The following is a 21950-nucleotide window of genomic DNA, read 5'->3' as shown; positions in this document are numbered from 1 at the left end:
ATCTTTTTTCATAGTTTCTAAATTTGAATCTTAAATTCCATTCTTCAGTAATGCTTCTTTGATTAAGATAATGGGTATTTTATCTTTTTTGGTATCAAGACCTTTTCCATATAGTTTGATCTAAAAATTCCATTATGTGATGAAATAAAATAAATGCAAACAAATGGATTCTGTATAAATACATGGATGTGAGTCATAACCATCTAATTTTATGAACAACTTTGCACGGCTCGATCAGATTGATTTATTGAACCCTTTGGGTAAAGGCCACGTGTTCGACTATTTCATTTGATAATTTGCTAAAAATAGGGATTCTTGTGGTTCCCTTTACAAAAAGCAGAAAACTGATCACAATGGAAATTAGTCCTTAAATTTTTATTAAATGAACTGACTTCATCCACTATTGTTTAGCTATATATTTATTTATTAATATTAGGATAAGTTTGTCTTAAGATCTAATAACTAGATTCTTTGATTCCTTCATCCCCAAAAGAAGAAAAAGAATCTGCCAACCTCTTCACGCCCTCCTCAAAAAAAATATATATAAAAAGAAAAAAGGAAAAAAGAAAAAAAGAAAAAAAAGAAGGAAGAGAACTCATTGATTTTATCCTTCACTTACAAAGATCAAATAAAGCACACCCATTAATTTTCTTCAAAGCTTCTCACTGTGTGAGAAAAGTTGCACCCATTATTCATAATGGTGGGGCTCCTTAATGAAGCAAGGGATCAAGCAAAGTGGGGAAACAGAAGGAGAAAAACAATTTATACACTTTTCCTCTTTTCTCTGCTTTTGAGACTTAATTGAACTGTGTTACTTTTTCTGTTTTTGCTGCATCAGATATTCTCCCTCCCTTTCAAGTCAAAAGGAATTGAAAAAGATGATATGGAGTGGGAAATGGGAGAAAGGAAGAACCACAACTCATTCCATATATTCTTCTATGTTCAAATATGATGTGAGAACTGTGGACAGGACAACCAAGACATCATATTATAAAGAGAACCACAACTTCCCACACAATTAAAGCAGATCTATAAATAGGAATCCAAGAATTGTTTCTATAATGCAGAAATCTGAATTGGGTCTGCAAAGAATGCAAAACCAAGACATGGGTTTTGTTCTGTCTACTGATGCAAAGCCTAGGCTAAAGTGGACTCCAGAGCTTCACCAACAATTTGTCGAAGCTGTGACTCAACTTGGAGGGGCAGATAGTAAGTTTATATATATGCATACAAGGTTAATTTTCTTCTATGTAAAGTTTATTTTTTTCATGAAATTTGAATCTTTGTGTTGTTTTAATTGTTGAGCAGAAGCAACACCAAGGAGTCTGATGGGGGTTATGGGTATTCCAGGACTGACTTTGTACCACTTGAAGAGCCATTTACAGGCATTTTTCTGTTAATGAAGAATCCTACTTCATCTATCATTATTATACAATTAAAAGGACATATAAGCATTTTTTTTATTTATAAATAAATGTTCTACTTTGCAGAAATACAGACTTGGGAAGAACCAACAATCAGAAACCTACAATGACAATGAACAAGAAGGTAAGATAAATATTCTCTATAGATTTCTTACACATTTCTCTCATTTGGGTCTTGACATGATTTCATAACAGATTCCACAGACGTAAATTACAGTGAGAGTGAGGTTAGCGTTGGCCATACTAATGGGGAAATCATGGGTAGAACTCACACACCAATTAATGAGTAAGAGATGAAGATCAATTTTGTTCTTTGGTTTCATTAATTTAGCACACATTGTTAGTAAGAAAGTCGTTTACTTATTAAGAATTGCATCTCTCAGAAGCTTACAGATAGCTCAAGCTCTACATATGCAAATGGAAGTCCAAAAGAAACTCCATGAACAAATTGAGGTAATTAACAAGCCCATTCCCATTTTAAACAATGAAAATCATCTTTGTTTCGACCGATAAATACCCATTAATAATACATTTTTAATTCTTCCTTAGGTGCAGAAGCATTTACAGCTACGAATTGAAGCTCAAGGAGAGTATTTACATTCGATACTAAAGAAAGCACAAGATGCACTAAGTGGGTATAATTCTTCACCCATGTGCCCGAGTTCCCCCATCTCTGGGATAACAGAAATTAGCTCGAAAGTTGTAGGGAAGAGATTGATTAGTGGCAAAGATTGCTCCATGGATAGTTCATTAACGTCTTTCGAAAGCTCTGGAAGGATGGATGAGAAGGCACGAAAGATTCATAGTGGAGACACCAATGAGATTGCTCCGTATCGAAGCAGCATTTGCGATACAAGTTCAAGGTACCATGTTATGGGAAGGAAGAGAAGTGGGAGCACCATTTCTGATGAGACATCAACTAAGAGATCACCACCCCATCAAGAGAAACATGTTGAACAGTTAAGAAAGTTTGGGTTATCAAAGGAGATTGATCTCAACACCAAGTATCAGAGTGAAGAGGATTGAAGATTGGGGAATCTAAGCTGTTTGATTAGAGTCTTTGAAGCAGATTGGTGGATGAAATCTTCTCTCCAGGTACTTGTATAAGATGCATTTGAGACATATGAGTTCAAGTTCATATAATTCTATACAGCTGCAGCATGGACTTGGGTACTTATCTGAGATGAGATTGATCTTCTGTTGTTTATAATATGTGTAGTTTTTTATATATATTTGGTCCTTAAGTATTTTTAAAGTATAGTATATATCAGGATACATATATATATTGTGTGTATATAAATATAGCAAGGATGGACTCTCTCTCCGTCTCTCCGTCTCTCTCTCTCTCTCAAAGTATTATATGAATGAAGATCAAGTAAGGTGCTCCGTTCCATTAGGATAGGAATGGAGTCTATGTCGCACGTTTTGGTTGGAGCTTAAAACACATCAATCCTAGACACCATATGTATAGGAATAGGGACGTTACCATTCAGGATTGTGACTCATATTATATCCTAAGTAACCCTAAGGAGTTGGCCTAGTGGCAAGCCGAGTCTTGATAAACTGCTTAGGAAGAGTAGGTCAAGTGTTCGAAACCCCATGAAGCAATGAATTCCTTGGAGCTACCTTCAAAGGTCCAGCTGACCCTCGACTCAACTAATTGCGCATAGAACCTTCCGAGGGGGCAGTATATTTGAATGTGGAATTAGTCTCACCCGAAGGGTGGGGATACCCACGATAAGCCAAAAAAAACCAAAAACATGTCCTATGTTATAGCAGTATGAACAGTATAATGCCATTATACAAGGATTGTTATTTTAAAAAAAATGGAAAAATATTAAAATAATGTCATTTAAAAATTAAAAGATATTTAAAAATCTTATATTAAAAAAATGTTTAAAACTTGTATCTCCATGAAAAGCATCAATGTTTTTGTGTATTTTTCAATAAATAAATGGAAATTTTGAAAAAATTTATATTTTGTATATATGAAAGGATAATCTAATGGTCTGGACATATTCCCATTTAGGATTTTAATCTACTTTTTGTAGGTACTTGTTAATATAGATTTGATAATCAATTGATTTTTTGTGACAACATCACACTGAGCTCAATGTATAGTTGGATCATTTTTGGGTTAACTCTGCACAGTTAATGAGTTGGCCCAATTATTTGCCAGTTCGATTTACTGAGTTGGTCCCACGGAGTTGCGGAGCCGTGTCACCTTGAAATCAACCATCATGTTTTGAGTTGATTCAACCAGTCTTAAAACTTTGGTCTAAACTTGCATTAACCCAAAAAGTGTAATGATTTTCTAACGCCCCTTCTGACACATGCCCCCATCACAGAACCGTAGATCTTTTTTTTCCTTGGGATACACATAACCATGAATTTTTCTTGTGTATCCCGAGGCAAATAATCTAACGTTATGTGATGAGGGTGTAGGGGGGCATGTGTTAACGGGGAATGTCATATTATCACGTCACATAGATATCCGTGAGATAATTATCACAAGAATCCAATCCATTAAACTGAGTGTTTAGCGTAATGGTCAGGGCCTTCTTCTAAAAAGAGAGAGATATTGAGTTCAAGTCCCCTCATTAGTCACCCATAAGGATTTGAATAATACTGAAGTGACCTCAACTTGGAACCTCATATCACACACTTCATGACTTGAAAGTGGGTAGGAATCATAGATGCTTTTTATCGATATACGAGTGAGAAACATCTATGGTTCCTATTTATTTTTACGTCATGAAGTGCAATATGAGGTTCTAGTTTGAACTCACTCCGGCATGACTCTAAGGATTTATACTGGCTCACCTGATTTGTGTGCATGTACCCAAGGGATTTAGGCAAGATATGGTGCTCTAAGAGGTCAGTTGACTCATTCGACATGCATAAAAATTAAAAAAAAATCCATTATAATAATTTTAATGTTTGAAAAATAAATGGTTTAATTGAATTTAGAAAATCCGAACTATTGATCTTGATAGTTGATTCAATCAACTCTTTTATGTGTTAGAAGAGACCGATTTATTGTGGCGATGCTCATAATATTGAGAATGACTCAATCGACTGAATCGTTGAAAATATTATGGATATAATGACCCCACGAGTGGAGTAAGTTATTGGTTTGTTAAATCATTGATTCCAGTCTTGAGATAAATGTGTCCAAATCCTAAATTTATTATAAACAACTAGAAGGAAGTATGTGCAAACCCACGTATTACAAAAAAATAGCATTTGTACCTGATTTAAAATTTTCTTTTATAATTATTTTAAAAAAAATAGAAAATCTAATTTTATATATGTTAACCAATCAACTAGTCCAAAATATCAATCTATTAGAGAAGGGGAGAACAATGAATATAGGTCACGGATAGGGATATAACGCACTCAAAAGTAGAGGAAAATATACACTCAACAATATCATATTATTATTTAATATATTATAAAGTTTTTTTTTAATAATTTTAAATAAGAAAATGCTGAAGTAACATTGAAATTGACATCGTTTGGGACATTGCTGACGTGGATGTGCCTATAGAACCATAAGATGATTTTCATTGAGCTACGAGTGAGAAGCATCTATGATTCTGTGCACACCAATGTCTCAAACGGTGTCAATTTCAATGTTACTCCAACACGACTCTTTTAAATATTAATTAATGTGATTTTGAGAATAAAATAGTAAAAATGATTTTTTTTTTTTTTTTTTTTGTAATTTTTGAAAGTGAAAAAAAAAAAAAAACAAATAAGAATATAACATCGTTATAGGAGGTCGTGGGATTGAAATTATATTCATTTTGACAAAAATGACCTTGATAAATAATGAGATTAAATATAAAAGTATGGGTATTTTTTATCTTTCAAATTTTTGTGTAAACAAACACTAATTCTCTCATTATACTAGTAAAGATAATTCTAATTCTTCAACCTTCTTTTATTATGATTGTAAATGGGTCCCATGAGGATGGATCTTTCTTGCACAACATGAAAATTGGAAAATTCGAGGGGTAAAGGTCCACGAATATTAGAAATCAAATTTTGACAGCCCGTGACCGTTGAAATTTTGATATTCTCAAATTCAATGCATAGAGCCATCCTCATCCTCCATTAATTTGACAGTTGCAACCCGTCGAAACAAAAAATTTGACAGGCTTGAGACGTTAACTATGGGCTTTTTTCATGTTGTGATGTCATGTTGTGCAACCAAATTTTTTTATGTTTAATCGCCAATGTGGAAACTTTGCGGTATCCTACTATGAATGTTCCACGATGTGTCCTTGACTCAATGAGAAATTAGACTATTAACGTAAAACAGTATGAGTTGATGAAGCTTTTCTCAAAGGATTGGATAATTCAGTATGACCAGGTGATGTATTTTGTGCATGGGCAATGGGAAATGCTCAAGTCCTAATGTGGGAATGGGTCGTGGTACAAATTAAACGCTAGGACATCTCACCTCTCATCGATGTAGAAGTGCGTCAAGATATAAAATATGTATTAGAGATGGGCTCGTCAGGAAATTTTCAACAACAAGTAGAGAATTAATCTTCGATTCTTACTACAATGTAGAGGTCTGTATATGTATCAGAGAATCAATTTGATTTTGTGTCAAGTAGCTATATAGATCAATTATCAAGATAATCTTTTTTTTACTTGAACAAATAATAGATAAAATTTTGAGAAAAAAGTTTAAAAAATGTATAACTTTTATTAATTCACATAAAGCATACCAAATAATACCAAGAGAGATAACTTGGGCGGTATTGAAATAAAGACGAGTTCTGAATGACACGTACAAGAGGGTTGTGACTGTCGTGAAAGGAGATAGAGAGGAAACAAATGAGTTCCCAATTAGAATTAATTAATATTATCGACTTGAGTTTATATTTGTTTGCTTTAAGTATACATGAAGTGATTGCTCATATTCAATGGCACGGCGTCATTTTGTACATGTTAATCGAATGGACTAAAGAGTGAGTCGATTGAAACTTAGAATTATGGAAAGTGGTGTTAGAGTCTAGCTAAGGCTATAGAATAAGTAGAATTGAGACCGAGTACGTAGAGTTTATCGATACCCATAAACAAGAGTATCTAGTAAAAAGTTTGGAAATAACCCAAAATGACCATTTTTGTAATATTGGATTTAATATACATAAAAGCATCTCCAACAGTATTAACTAAAGTAAAAAACATCTTTTGTAAAATGGTAACACAAGTTATTTTAATTTAACTAAGGGTAAATTTTGAGCCCAACTCCACTCAACACTTCTTTCTCTATTATTAATATTTAATATTATTTTACTTTATAAATAAATATTTGTTAAAACCTAGTCAAATCTTACTAAGGGTTGTGAGCTCACATATTGCCTAGACTTATAAAGATCGAAATTCTAAGAATTAAAAAAAAAAAAAAATCAAAGAACAATTATTTTTCATCATTGAATTTTAATTTTAAGTTTTGGAAATTCAATAACCATTCATTTTCAACACCTTGGATCAAATTCAATTTTTGTTTTTTATTTTAAATTTGAAGTTTTCCATGAAATCTAAAAGGAGGTGTTTTATTGCCACTGAAATCTAAAAGGAAAGGTTTTTTTTTTTTTTTAAATCTTAAAAATCTGTCAAGTTTTATATTATTAGTTTTTTTTTTAACTTATAACTTGTCTTTGAAGCTCTCTACATGTAACGAGTAGATTTTAAAGAGTATCTTAGAGATCCTTTTTTCACCTTTCACTCTTTAAAATAGAGAACCAACTGACTTTAAAGAGCCCGTTAGAGTTGCTAAAAGGATGGAGAGCTTAAGGAAGTTGTTGTCCAAAGAATTATAAATAAATAGTTAAATTGGAGGTATGTCGGGACCAAAGCATATCGATTAAACTAGAAAAAAATAAAAAGTTTATAAGATAAAATTAAGACTAATTATGCTTTATGTAGCTGAATGTTAGGCATTCAAAAAGCATCATATTAATAAGTTGAGTGAAGCAAAATGTGGATGTTAAAATGGATGAGTGGAAAAAGTAGGGGAAAAAAAAAATTAACACATTCAATAAGACGAAAGAATATGTAAGTTGAAGGTTCCAAAAACGCTTTCAATAGCAGAATATGTGGCTTTGGACATAGTGAATGAAGGAACAAGATTCAATTATCTAACCTCAAATCTTCAGGATAAAACTTTGATGATAACGACTATTATTGGGGTTTATCGATACCATCCCTACTAGGTTGTGGTACATGTTATGCTTGAAAATGAAAGCTAGAAATAGACAACACAAATAGAGGGCAAAATCTTCGAGAGAATCAGATAAATTTCTTAAGATGGTTACATTATGAAGAAGTTGCACATTATTGAATAAAGAGAAAAGCTAGTATGGGGTCAATCGCCCCCACTCAATTTTTTTGGCGATTTGAGATACCCTTGCATATTAATTTTAATTTGAGATACCCATGTTTTTTCAACTGATGACATGCCCCCTGACCTTTTCTTTGTTTTAGTCGAATAAAAATTGGCCTAAATAACCTCATTTTCAACTTGTAACTCAAAAGTTTCTTTTTCCTCTAAAATATTCATCTTCTAAGTTCTTAAACTTCTATAGAAAATTAATTGTTTTATCTTTTTAACTTCATCTTCAATCCATAGTTTTGAACATTATCTTAATCCCTTATATAAAATCTTATAATTTTTCATAAAAAAATTCGTCATCTTCTACTATAGAATCCTATCTTGTTCTTTAGATTTAAAGGTTAAAAGATGATCTTAAAATTGAAAATGAGGTTGAAGATGACTAATTTTAGGTTTTTGATTTCAGGTTGAAAAGGGTAATGAAGTCATTTACACATTTGTCTATTGGATAAGATCGACGTCGAGGGAACATGTAAGCATTTTGGTGGATATTTGAGATAGTCAATGTTTTCGAGCAAATGACATTGTCCCTTGACTTGGGCCTTCTCTCATTGATTAATGAGAAATAACTTAAATGCCCTCTTCTTCAATCTCTAATAAAAAAACCTTGAATTTCCTCTCCAAAAGTCAAAACCATTCATCTTCAAGCCCTACCCTTTTCCATTAATTATAGTTTGCACTCTACCATTATCATCATTTACGTCTTATCCTAAATATTGGGATTTACAAATAAAATCATTATTTACCATTCACTTTATATAAAGTTGTACTACAATATGGCAAGACATATATCATCGGGTTTGCACGTTTGGGCATTGAAAATAAGTGGAAAAATGATTCTCTTGAAAAATATGATTTTATGTGTATGATTATGCATTTTTCCTAAAATTCGTTTTCCACCTTAAGAGGTAAAATGTTTTCCCACCGACAACAAATTGATTTTCCTATATCCTAATTTTATCCTCTCACAATAGGACATTTTCTAAAGTGCAATCAAATAATGGAATTTAATTTTTTAAAAATTTCCTTTGTACTTGAAAACGAATTCCTTGATCCAACAGAATCTTGTGAACTTGAAATAGGACACTAGCCATCATCAATGTCCTTATTTTTCTATGTTTTTATGTGATATATTTTTCTAGGTTGGCCCATCGACGACATGCCCAAAGAAAAAGCAAATGTATGTTGTTGTCGATAAGAATATAAGTTTAATAAAGTAAATTGGACTACACTTCAACTTCACGATGCGTACTTATTGGTATCTTATTAAAATTGTTTTATTTAATTTAAGTTGTTATCAAATCTCGCCTCATTTAACAAGTATGTAAAGTGAGTCACTAGCTAACATGGTTTTAATACCTAGTATTCCATCTCTTCCGTTACCCGAGTTGACTCACCAAACATCTTACCTTAGATGAGATAAGTCATTTACCTTGATTAAAAATTATTTATTAATAATACATATTTATATTCTAAAACTTATAATCTTTTTCTTTATTATAAAATAAGTGAATTAAAAGATGCTCGAAATCATATTTCAATTTAAATAATATATATTTAAATTATTAAAACTCAAATCATTTTTCTCGTACTATTGGACTCATCATATGAAATCTCTGATGAGTCAATGTGAAGGATGATTGACACTGAAAATTTTTCTCGATAAAAAATGATATCAGACCGATCATCTCAATCTCGATTAATTTTTAAAATAACTTTCCCTAAAGATGTTGGATTACAGTTGTCGAAATAATTATTCGATTACTTGACTTGTTAAATTTTATCACTTTTCAAAAATAACCTTATATTATCAACTCATTACATGTCATTTACAATAATCTTTTAATTTATGATCATCTTTAATTTTGTATAAGATTGTCAAATTATTTATAATTAAATAAAAAAATTAACAAAATACATGACCTTAATGGAAGTTGCAATCATCTCCACTTAGGCCCGTATGCTTGAAAAAATGATCACGCGATGATGACTTCTAAAGAAAAATGAATCTTAGGTTTGATTTCACTTGAAAAATTGTCAAAAATTAACATGTTGAATTTTTAATTTCGATGTCGACAATTATGAGAGAATAATATTAAGTGAGGGTGGAAAATCACTTCTTCAAAGGTAAAAAAGGCAAATCACATCCATTAAACTAATAGCGATATGAATCCTAAACTTTACAATTAAATAAATTTATTTAAATAAAATTAATAATTTCATAATAAAAATATTCCGACGATCAAATCAATAAAATTTATATAATTTTTAATATTTTAAAATTAATAAAATATTATAAAAAAATTTCGAGCATGAATTATAAATTATAAATTTTCAATACTTTTGAAACATGCAATGATTAATGTAACCCATTTTATTACCTTTAAACCAAGAATAATAAAAAAAAAACTTATCAAATGATCTAATGCCACATGAAGATAACCTTTAAATCAACATTATCTCTCCACTTACACCATATACATTAAAAATTAATAAATAAATATATAAGAAGGGGAGGGGGGGACAAACTTTTCTCACCTCTATGAAAACCCTAATCTTAATGGAAGAGAAAAAAAAAATCACTTATTCATATAAAGAAAAATGGAAAATAACTTCTCTATACATCCAAAAAAAAAAAAAAAAAAAATTCTATAAATTTCTTAATTGTTTGAGGACTCATCAACAAAGCCAACATCTTCTTGTGGAGGATTTGAAGAAGAATCAGATTCAGTTGAAGTTCTTCTATTATTACCACTAAAAGAAAAACTCACCCAAATCTCTCTCTCACCTCTTCTCCCTCTCTCCCTCTCTTCTTCATTTCTCTTCTTACACTCATCTTCATCAAAAGGCATCTTAAACCTACAAATAGGGCAAGACCCATGAATCCCCAACCACTTCTCTATACAATTCGAATGGAACCTATGTTTACAAAGCATCTCTCTTGCTTCCCCACCAATTTCTTCCCATCCATCCAAGCAAATCGAACACTCTCCATCTCTATCTTCCTCTGTTATCAACACCTTCGGCATCGCATCGATCGATGCCTTTGAAGCTGGTGGTGGACCTTCTTTGTTGGATACCTCACGAAGCAGAGCATCCAAGCTTCGATTTCCTTCTATAACAATCATACCTTGAGTGAAAGGGTTTATAAGTACGATCCGATCGTTCATTTGTTCTGTTTCTTGGTTTGGATCGTTGGGTTCTGTTCTTGGGGAGTTTGAGAAACCGAAGATGAAAGGAAGTAAAGATGAGAGATCTCTGTTTCTGGAACTTATGACTTGTTCCAGAAATGAAGTTTCAGAAGATGAATCTGACGCCATTAATGGAAGATCAGTAAAGAAGAAATCGAAACTATGTGAGAGAGAGAGAGAGAGAGAGAGAGAGAGAGAGAAAGAATGAGTGAGATTCGAGGTTTCAGAGAAGAACGAAAATATAAAGAGAAGCGCCCACAGGAAGGTTGTGGAAAAATCTAGAATATAGTGCTGTTGATGTTTATCTATCTATCAATCGAATCAAAATCAAATTAAAATACTTCTCACTATTAAAATATATAGATATTTTCTATGGGGAAATCTCTTACCTCATAGAGTTGGTTAGCTATTTGGCTTACGGTATCCATTTCGTGACACGTTACATCTCACTATTACTGACTACTGATTATTCCTCGAGATTTACTATTCTTGTACTGAGGGCACTGGTTACTCCTCGAGATTTACTATTTTCTTTTTCTCTGATAGAATGCGGAATCTGCCTATCACATGAGGCCTCCTGTATTGAATGCGGATCCTCTGTGGTACTTCTTTCCTGTAGTTTGGATTGACGGTTGAGAAAGTGCCACGTCATATACATATAAAAAATTCTTACGTTGGATTGCTGGAGGTCAACAATCATTCAATTTCCATCCAACCGAACACAGATTTAAAAAAAAAGATTTTAATTTTTTTTTCTGAACCCAAGATCTCAAGATTATGACACGTGGTGTTCAAAAAAGAAAATAAGAGATTGGACAGCAGGGCTTAAAATGGGTTGAAATTTATTTGAAATTCGAGTTATCCGATCTTAATGGAATTTCCTACAAGCATATCTAAATTAAAAAATGGGTTGAATATCAGTTGATATCCTTAACCCGAGTAAGATACAAATTCATCCTTATATTTATCTAGATTTGAATGATATATTATTTTGTGAGTTGTTGTTTTACATCTTTTAAATTATCTTTCTTCAATTAACAAGTGTTAGATACAATGATCAAGATCTCTCTCCAAAAATGAAAAAGTTTTAAGTTACTTTTTGATCATATTTAACAATTTTTTTTAAATAACTTTAAACGATTTGAAATTATCTTACTTCAATTAATTAATTCGATCGAATTATATTCGAGTTTAATAAAAATAAAATGATTCAAATATAATTTTAATTAGTAAGATCTGAATTAGATTTAGATCTGAATAAAAAAATTTTGATTATGAGTATAGATATACTCATATTAAACCTAAATCTGACCCTTTTTAAATCCAAGAAATGAGCTATGGAACCAAAGATCCTCTAGAACCTATAAATAGACACCTCATACATGAAATCAAGTGCGAAATCTTCATCTCTCAAATTTAAACTCTATTAAATTTCTCATTAGCTTAATCACTCAATTATTAAGATGCCTGGTTCTAGACTTTTAGTCCATGTTGCTTATCAAGAAAATTGTCGATCCCTAGAATCAGGTCTGGTCTGAGATGAGATAGGAAGTGAGATAGTTATCCAATTAATGTTGTATAGAATCAGTTCTGCATTATGGAAAAAACTTTGAAGAGAGTTAGAAATATCTGGGAAAATGATAATAGAGGTTCAAATGTATTCAGAAAATGATTTTCACCATTTAGAAAAATAGAAAAAACAGTGTCTTTAGCTTTTGGGTGGAACTTGACGAAATTCATTATCTAAAGCGTGTGGTGGAAAACATTTTCCTTTCAAGGCAAATATTGCTTTTGAATAAAAATATTTTCTAAGAAAAAAAGTATATATGGAATGAAAATTTATTTTCCCACCCATTTTGCCTGAACAATGGTAGAGACCCTTAGAATTTCAAGTATTTGGAATGTTGGACTTATTGGAAGCTTAAGTAAAGATTTGTGTCCGTAATCCTTGGCATTTCTGCATGTGAGATGCACGTGTTACTTTAAGGGAGGACATTGCTCTCATTTCTACCTTTTTTCTTTTTTTTCTTTTTTATAACAATTAAGATCTGTTGTTGGATATTTTCTTCACAAAACTAATTTGAAAAAAAATTGATTTTCAAGTAATGTTTATTACTATATTTAATATTTTTTCTATTTCTAATAATAAGTTTAATTATTTTAGCTTTAATTGATAAAGGTAAAGATATTTTGATATTTTGGTTATTAGATGTTAATCTTAATTTATAAAGTTAAGAATATTTTGATAATTGGATATTAAATGTTTTAAATATTGTATAAATTCCCAAATAATTACAAAAGTATTTTCAAAATTTTGCTAATATTGACATAATTATTTGGGAATTTACCCTAAAATATTTTACAAAAATACTAATGATATTTTTAATATTTACAAAATTACCATCACACAAATATTAAAATACTTTTACTTTTATTGTTATCTTTTAGGTTGGTAACCCTGTTTTAAAAAAATTCAATAACTTGGTACTGTTGGGATTTGAACATAAATCTTTGTTATCATCATCGAAAGATTTTACCAACTAAACTAGTTTGTTATAAAAAAAGAATAACTAAAGGTATTGTACATGGGTCAAATTCCGATGTCTCGTGAGAAAACACATGATCCTGATTGTGTAAACATGAAATCCAACAGTCGAGATTTATATGTATCTTGATAACATACATCTCAAGGATATTTAACCTAATGATAAAATTCGACCATTTGATTTCGTGTTTATAAGGCCAAGATCATTTTTTTTCCACGAGTCATTCTTCATGTGTCACTGAATTTGCACATATATATTTGGGTTGTAATAGAATCAAGCAAAAAAAAAAAAAATTTTTTTGATTTTTTGAATTGGATCAAATCCGAACCAAAATAATACATCACACATTGGATTGGGTTTGAACTTATAAATGATAAATCTCGTAAGATTCAGTTCTAATAATTTCCTTATTAATTGAATTAGTATCAAGCACGGTTTTAAAACTCGGCTTCGCGTCTCGTCTCGTTCAACCTGATACCAAGTCGTCTCGGATGAGTTTTCCAATACATTTGCGATGTCTTGCTCCAAAAAATCAAAAAATTGAATGTGAGGTATTAAATCTCAGTATAAAAAAAAATGACTTGTGAGTTGGTCTCGTTCAACTCCGATACCAAGTTAACTTAGACAATACGTCTCGGTCTCGAACAAGTTTTAAAACCATGGTATCAAATCAATTTGAACCCAATCCATTGACCGTCCTACATTAGATAACCGTGTTTGTAAAAGAAAATTATGAAATCAGATATATAACCATTTTCATAAATATGAAAAAGTATGGCTGATTTAATAATTTTGATAAAATACATAACCATTTTAGTAATTTCTTCATATAGATTCATGAGTTTTCTAGACCGTACTTAGAGAGTATGGGAGATACCTCAACTTTTTTCATTATCAGAAGAGATGAGAGGATGCTGTCAGGGATGGTGGCTTCACATGATAGGGAACAATTATCATTATTATTATTATTATTATTATCTATAGTTTTTATAGGGAAATATAAAACATATTAACAATCATAATAAATAAACAAGAAAAATCAAGATGAACTTGTATTGAGGAAGCTAAAATAAATAAATAAATCGTGATAAACTGACTACCCCACATAGCACACTCAATCAACTCTCCTGATGTGACAAGTTCAAGAAACCATGGATCTGAACACCTAGGGATACAAAACTGCATTTTCCCATAAAAATGTGTATCCCGAGGAAAAAATGTGTCCCAAGGCGTAAAAAAAACAGATTCACGGTTCCTGAACTTGTCACATTAGGAGAGTCGATTGAGTCTGTCACGTGGGGAAGTCAGATTATCTCGACTCTCTAAATAAATATAACTTCATCAAGAATCGGACAGGGAACAAAAATTTGTTCAACAGATCTTAAACTTTTGGACCAAATGTTTGGTGATCGTCTCAAACTCTCTGAACAAGAAAACAGAGCAAATATTACAAGAATTTGGTGAAGATGAGCTCATTTGGATATGCTTTTAGATCTAGATTTGTAAATGTTCAATAAATTTGTTGACTTAAAAGATATTGACCCAGCGTTAATTGTCCCGTCAAATATTCCAGGGAACGATACATGTGGCACACCTAACATATCAACATCAAGGTTTGGCCGACTCTTGACAAATCTATATGAAAAGTGAGTCGAGTTCAAAAAATGATAAAGTTTGGGCCAAACATTTTATGGACTGATCCTGAAAAGCATGCTATATGACAATATTACTTGGAATAATTAAGGTGCGATTCACCCACCGGGGGTTAGTTAAGATGGTAAGGAGGGACTGAGTATTCTCCCCAGGTCCTGACTTTAAATCTTTATATGCCCCCCCACAACAATATAACTATTTAAATGGTATCACGAAACAGGGTGTTGGATGGAACGTGACACTTAGAGGGTAGTTTTGATGGATAAGATTGTCCTATGAGTTGGGCAAAACTTAATGGACCATGGTTGGCCCGCTAGACTCAGAGATGTCATGCTTCAAAAAAAAAGAGACTAAGGTGTGATTCATGTACATCTAATTTCGTTCTGGAAAAAAAAATTGATTTTCTAACTTGCGCCATAATATTTGGAATAAGGCAGAGATGATGATGATGATTTTTGTTTTCCCCATTGAATATCAAACAACTTTTCTTCTTAGCTTTTGGCAACTCTCTTAAGTTTACTCCTACTCGGTAACTTTGTGAATCATCTTTAGTCAATAAGAATGGATTTTCAATTTGGTTTAATAGTTGTAATTGCATGGTTGAATGGGCTGTGGTATATGGGTTTTCAAAACTTTTAATATCCAAGGCATCATCAAATCCAATTACAATATGGCATTATTGCAAAGCCCACCTACATAAGCTATCATTAAATGGATTTGGTCTTATCATAGTTTTTAATTTTCACGTAGAGCACTCATTTTGAGGTGGGCTTACTATTTAGATGCTTTCAACAATTATCCGCTCCGCACTTAGCTACCTAGCATTTATCTTAGGCACGAGAACTGGTACACTAGAGGTGCGTCCTTCCTGGTCCTCTCATACTATGGTAAGGTCCCCTCAATGCTCTGACGCCCACCCCAGATATGGACCGAACTGTCTCACGACGTTTTGATGAAATAAGTGGAAAACATGAAGGTTGAAAATTCATGGCTGCCTAACTCCCAAATTTAAAATTAAAATTCAATAGAGAAAAATGATTTTTTTTAAATTCATATTTTCTTACAATTTTGTCCTCCGCATCCTTGTGGCATCAGATCATGTTTTTGGATACCACAAAGTGATGCATGAAGAACTTTCCTTGCTAAGCTAGTAAAGAAAATATTTTTCTATGACATATGGAGATATCTTATTAATTTCACGCATAACATACATCTTCAAATCTGTTCCACGAACTGATGTACCTCCTATTTGAGTAATACTTACAAATTACATTCTAACATTGACCAAATCAGGAGCAAACTATGGTCTTACATCTCATTTATAGTTTTGTTGGATATTTAATTCAAATATGGGAATATTATGAAGAAGAAATTGATAGACATTCAAGGCTCGGACGATTGCAATTTCTGTAAAATAGATTTTGTTCCCATTTCGGCTGAATCTCTGAGGGGATGATTGTAATTTGGATTTTGTATAGTCCAATCACCGGGGTGGATTTTCAATGAGGGCACTCCAACTTAATCATACCAACTTTTACTTACAGACTACCAATCTATATGCAAATTACTTTAAATTTCAGAAGATTAGTGTGTTGTAAGTAATGTTTGGTGTGCCAATAGAATCTATCTTTATTTTGATACTATTATTTAAATAAAATCAATCTTAAGGAACCACATAAAATTATGTGTTTGTATGCGTGATTTGTGATTTGTGTTTTGTTTCGTTTCATTTCTTGGTTCAATTGTTCCTCTTTTTCTCAACAGTTATACCATCCATTATATGAGAATTATATAAGGTAGTCAAGAAGATCGGTCCTTATTATCCTGAATCTGGAATTATTGTTCCTTTACTGTGATTCAAAACTGATATTTTTGCATAGATTGGAATTATAAGTGGCATCAATTAAAGACTAATGTTGAGTTTAGTCCCTCATCGGACACAAATTGCATTCTCTCTCTCTCTCGTTATAAGTTCCAGGGCCTCTCCACTCATTGCCAATTGATTTTGAGTTGGAACCCCACACTTATCAACTAACATCTATAATACCACTACCCACGCAAAGTTCCTTCTTAAAATTTAAGGATTATATTAGTCTTTTATAAGAAACATCTGAAATTTTTTTTTAATGTGTTTGATACTTGATTTCCAAGTTTTGTATGTTTATAAAAATGAAATTGTATTAGAATACACCTTTTCAATAAAACTACAGTCCCAAATAGTCTCTCTCTCTCTCAATTTGAAAAAGTCATCACCTTATCTTCAACCTCTATGGTTTGGGAGTAGATCAAGGTTTTTTATAAGAGATTGAAGACAATAGTATTTTGTTCATCCTTATTAATATCTTATTGAAGACTATAGTCAAGGGGTATGCCATCTTTTTGGAAAACCCATGGGGATCTATCAAGGATACACCAAGACTAGAAGGATGTATAAGTCAAATCATCCAAGAAAAAAAAAATATGTGGTATGCTAGTTGGAGAAGGGGGGTGATGTATCGCCCGAGTTGTCTCGGTGTCAGGCATCAACAAGATGGACAGACGGACAAGCCAATGTATCAGATGAGATGTAAAACCCCACATTCATTTTTTCTCATTGTTGAACGATACGTCTCAAACGTATCGAAAAACTCGTTCAAGACGATTTTGTATCTGGCATGGACGAGATGAGATGTGAAACCGAGTTTTAAAACCATGGTTATATATACTGCATTTACAAAATTATCATACACAAGACCAATATGTACATATGTTTTCATGAATTGAGCTTCACTAACTTCCATCAAAGATGAAAGATGAAAGAGAATCACCTTTGATTTTGTGACTAAGGAGGGAAAAGGCAACTAGTGAAAGGCCTTATAACTTTCCCCTCTTTGAACTCTATGTTATTCAACTTATCTTGGCACCATTTGAGTTGTTGAGTAGAAATCATAGACATCTTGAGCACTCTTGATACAAGTTTCATGTCTATCATACTATACAAAATCTCACTTCTTTGGGACTCTTCAATTTGGTTAGCTTTCTTCAAGCAACATCTCTTCTTCCTTTGTAAATCCTTCAACATTAGTTCCTTCTACAAAAAATATAAACCAACCTTGTATTAATTTTTTTAATGAAAAAAATTAGAAATGAATAATCTTGTGAAAGTGTCGGAGGTGTTCCGGTTATACATTAAATTATGGTTTGGTCATATGCGACAAAGGCCAGTTATAATCGCAATTAAAAGGAATGTGTAAATGAAAGGGTTTGAAAAATTGATGTCCAAAACCTTTCTTTTATACGTCACTCCTATAGGCATCATTTAAAAAGTGATGTCTAAAGTCTTTTTTTTTCTTTTTTTAACTAATATAGCTAATCAAAAAGCTTTACATGTAAATAAGAAGAAATAACTGCTTTGAACATACCTTTTGAAGTCCCTTTGTGAGGTCAGCTAGTAGCCCCAAATCTTTAGGGTCTTCCACTGGTGGGTTATGCCATAGAAGACCTCCAAATTTCCACCTAGACTTTTTATTATCTGTTTGTATAAAAACCCAAAAAGCCCAAATGGATTTCTCTATGGCTTTCAACACTTCTCTTGCTCTCATGCCCTCTCCTCTCATACCTTCTTTTTCTTCCTCCAAGTAGTCTTGAAGGACCACAAAACAATGATGTAAGAAATATATATATTAATCTACAATAGCACAAGAAAAGAATAAAATGTCCATATTTTATTGGACAGATTACCACTATAAGTAAGTTGCAATTAAACAATATTTTTCATTAAAAGAAAATAAAAGAAGTTTAGGGGTATCTTTGACCAAGGAAAGGGATATATTGACGTGGGCATGGTAGAAAAAATGGCATGTATCATCAGTCTTGGGACCAAGATTGATGAGGTTGAATCTATATATTTTTTATAAAAAAGTTAATTAATCTTAGAAAATCAAAACTAATTGAAAGGTAGATATCTGAGAAGGATAAGGATTAACAAATTTTATAAACCAAATTGATCCTATAAGTCTAGATCAATTGAACCAGCAATCTATTATGATTACCTCAACAAACATGGCCATATATTAGTTTATAGATAAAAAGAGAAAATACAAGGAATTGAAAGGTTTAATATACCTGAAACCTTTGGTACTTGAAGAAGACTTTTGAGAGAAAATCTTCCTTGAACATAATTCCATAACCTTTTTCCTTCTGCCCATTCATTTTCCATAAATCTCTCTAACAAGACCTGAAATTTTTGGAAATTTCCAACCTCATTATCATAGAAGAGACCCTCTTGAGAACTTGAGCATACAAGTGCTTCAACCTTTTTATATTGGTGATGGAGTGCCTCCCAACACAAACATGTCTGGCCTACATAAACCTTTTCAAAATCACTTTCTAAGCTTTTTAAAAGCTTTCCTCTAGAGACTTTGCTCCAAGTAAAAAATGGAAGAGAGAAATCCATGGGCTCTACGCTCTCCATTGAAGTAGGAGTCCCTAATTGCTTGTTCAAGATTGCACCTACATTGAGCAAGTTATGGGGACCAAAATGTTAGCACATATAATTAATTAGGTTTGTTTGTTAACATAAACCAAATGGATTAAAGTGTCAAACACGCGCTTAACCATGCTATGACATGGTACGACACATATTAACACATTGAACCCATCGTAACTGTTAAGAAGCATGATTCATGAACAATGTGATGAATGAATACCCACTTATTCCACATGTTCTCTCGTAATTGAGTAGATCGAACCACCTCATCCTCTCAATGTATTTCTTGTAGAACGGATCAGTTTCTTCCTCTTCTATGTCATGTTGTACTTCCCTTTCGACGAACGGTGCCTCAAAGTTCCATGAAAGTGATGGAGACTCATCCATATCCGTATCCACGTCCATGTCCATGTCCATGACCTCGGTGACATGGAGGACTAATTCTTCCTTGTTATCTTGCTCTTCATCGAACCCATTTCTTCTATGATTTTCTACTATACTTTTTGGCTTATCTAGGATTTGTGGAACACTATAACTATAATACAAGGGGATACTTTGCATTGGGTTACAAATTGCGAGGTTACAAATTTCAATAACTTCGCAATTTGTAACCTCTTGTAAAACTTCACAATTATTCGATCTTTCACTTTGAAACAAGCGGATAAGATAATTTTTAAAAAATCTAAACACTCGTAAACTCGCAAACAAAATAATTCGAAGAGGATGAAAAATATGAGATACTATCCAACTTATTAATAGCTTGATCCAAAGGAAGATCTGACAGAAGATTAGCAAAGATGGATGAATGAAGAATCTCAAACAATACCATTTCCGGAATCCATCTGGGATGAGAACATATTCAATGATAAACCAACATGTTGCGAGCAAAGCCATCTCAAGCTCAAAGTTTCATGATCTCTATCCACACTAACTTGGAAGTTTATATTTTTATGAGGCAGTTGGGATTGCCTTAGTCTTCTTTATAATCTTTCTTGGTTGTTACCTACATGGAAAATATATAGGGAGGGATTGACTTGGAAGTTAGTCATCTCTTCATTAAGAAACATAATGTTTGTGAGTGGGGCCATGAAGTTTTTAGTTAGAATTACTTCCTCAGATAAGACAATCCTAGGCTTATAATATATTTTGATTATCTTTTGACAAACTTCTTTCAATTTTTCACAATTTATTATTGGTTTAACTTATATTGGTTGTATCTAAATTCTACCCATGGGGGATATGGAATCCATTGCCCCAGTGTTTCCATTTAGGGTGTGTTTGATTGCTGAAAGAATCCACAAAAAGATCATTAGCCCACGCTTAATTGCATATGAAAAATTTAGATTTCAACCCGGAGGGGTTGGCCTAGTGGCATGCCGAGCCTTGATAAGCTCCTCCGAAAGGGTAGATCAAGTGTTCGACTCAACTTGTTGCACGTAGGACTTTTTGAGCGGGAGGGGCGTGTGACGGTGTAATTAGTCTCATCCGAAGGGTGGGAATACCCACCATAAGCAAAAAAGAAAAAACTTAGATTTTGAAACTTGATCTAAATCTAGTGAGGATCAACACTAAAGAGTGGCCTAGAAATTTATTTCCCAATGGGATAATCATTTTTCCACAGTGGGGAAGAAATAATGCATGTAGGACTTTTCAAGGGGGCGGCCCACATGACCGTGTGATTTGTCTCATCAGAAAGGTGAGGATACCCACGATAAGAAAAAAAAAATTAGATTTTGAAAATTAATTGAAATCTAGCAACCAGTCAACACTAAAGACTTGGCCTAGAAATTTATTGCCCAATGGGATAATCATTTTTCCATAGTGGGGAAGAAATAGTGCATGTAGGACTTTTCAAGAGGGCGGTGCATGTGACCGCCTGATTTGACTCATCCGAAGGGTGAGGATATCCACGATAAGAATAAAAAAAATTGATTAAAATCTAGCAACTGGTCAACACTAAAGAGTTGGCCTATAAATTTATTGCCCGATGGGATAATCATTTTTCCATAATACGTAAGAAATGATGCATGTTCCCATTATTGCGGGCGAACCACATTTTTTCAATAAATCAATTTCTTCGTAATGACAAACACTTCCTCGAGAAGATGACAAATATTCCCCACACTTGTTTGATCTCTTTAATCTAGCAACTTTATACCGAACCTTGATTTTCCGAGGTGATAATAGAAAAGTTGACAGATAGAAGTCACTCAACACAATCATGTGTGCCATTCTGCCACTTGGTCTAGGTCATAG

The 21950-nt window shown here is 32.6% G+C and overlaps 2 protein-coding genes and 1 pseudogene across 3 annotated transcripts; 1 reads left to right on the top strand and 2 right to left on the bottom strand.

Annotated features, from left to right (window-relative positions):
- Nucleotides 1–591: 591 nt before the first annotated feature.
- Nucleotides 592–2756, top strand: LOC147401261 (myb family transcription factor PHL8-like). Of its 2 annotated transcripts, none has more exons than XM_086442470.1 (6): nucleotides 592–1209; nucleotides 1309–1385; nucleotides 1491–1548; nucleotides 1620–1710; nucleotides 1808–1877; nucleotides 1980–2756. In XM_086442470.1, the coding sequence occupies exons 1-6, from the start codon at nucleotides 1062–1064 to the stop codon at nucleotides 2448–2450; spliced, it is 915 nt and encodes a 304-aa protein (XP_086298596.1). In that variant the 5' UTR covers nucleotides 592–1061; the 3' UTR covers nucleotides 2451–2756. The 2 variants fall into 2 exon arrangements, with proteins under 2 accessions (XP_086298596.1, XP_086298595.1); XM_086442469.1 differs by having other exon boundaries at nucleotides 608–1209; nucleotides 1974–2753.
- A 7524-nt stretch (nucleotides 2757–10280) lies between these two features.
- LOC147401260 (E3 ubiquitin-protein ligase MPSR1 pseudogene) lies at nucleotides 10281–11238 on the bottom strand (annotated as a pseudogene).
- A 6684-nt stretch (nucleotides 11239–17922) lies between these two features.
- On the bottom strand, nucleotides 17923–20669 carry LOC147401259 (uncharacterized). The gene is made up of 4 exons (XM_086441563.1): nucleotides 19919–20669; nucleotides 19331–19717; nucleotides 18628–18848; nucleotides 17923–18296 (listed from the first exon to the last, which is right to left on the bottom strand). The coding sequence occupies exons 1-4, from the start codon at nucleotides 20586–20588 to the stop codon at nucleotides 18048–18050; spliced, it is 1527 nt and encodes a 508-aa protein (XP_086297689.1). The 5' UTR covers nucleotides 20589–20669; the 3' UTR covers nucleotides 17923–18047.
- Nucleotides 20670–21950: the final 1281 nt, after the last annotated feature.

The sequence above is a fragment of the Akebia trifoliata genome, chromosome 5 (assembly GCF_017979445.1).
Source record: "Akebia trifoliata isolate Shusen 1 chromosome 5, ASM1797944v1, whole genome shotgun sequence".
In the NCBI taxonomy this organism is placed as follows: Eukaryota; Viridiplantae; Streptophyta; class Magnoliopsida; order Ranunculales; family Lardizabalaceae; genus Akebia; species Akebia trifoliata.
The sequence above is the reverse complement of the archived record's forward strand: the minus strand, read 5'-3'. Positions and strand labels throughout refer to the sequence as shown.

Bases quoted from the DNA above. Each gene is read 5' to 3' on its own strand.
- LOC147401261 (XM_086442469.1), top strand. From the start codon at position 1,062: ATGCAGAAATCTGAATTGGGTCTGCAAAGAATGCAAAACCAAGACATG. The intron at 1,386-1,490 runs GCATTTTTCTGT...TCTACTTTGCAG, and splicing joins ACTTGAAGAGCCATTTACAG to AAATACAGACTTGGGAAGAA. The intron at 1,549-1,619 runs GTAAGATAAATA...ATTTCATAACAG, and splicing joins CAATGACAATGAACAAGAAG to ATTCCACAGACGTAAATTAC.
- LOC147401259 (XM_086441563.1), bottom strand. From the start codon at position 20,588: ATGGCTTTGCTCGCAACATGTTGGTTTATCATTGAATATGTTCTCATC. The intron at 19,718-19,918 runs GTGGGTATTCAT...TGCTCAATGTAG, and splicing joins CGAGAGAACATGTGGAATAA to GTGCAATCTTGAACAAGCAA. The intron at 18,849-19,330 runs GTATATTAAACC...TGGTCCTTCAAG, and splicing joins TCAAGTACCAAAGGTTTCAG to ACTACTTGGAGGAAGAAAAA.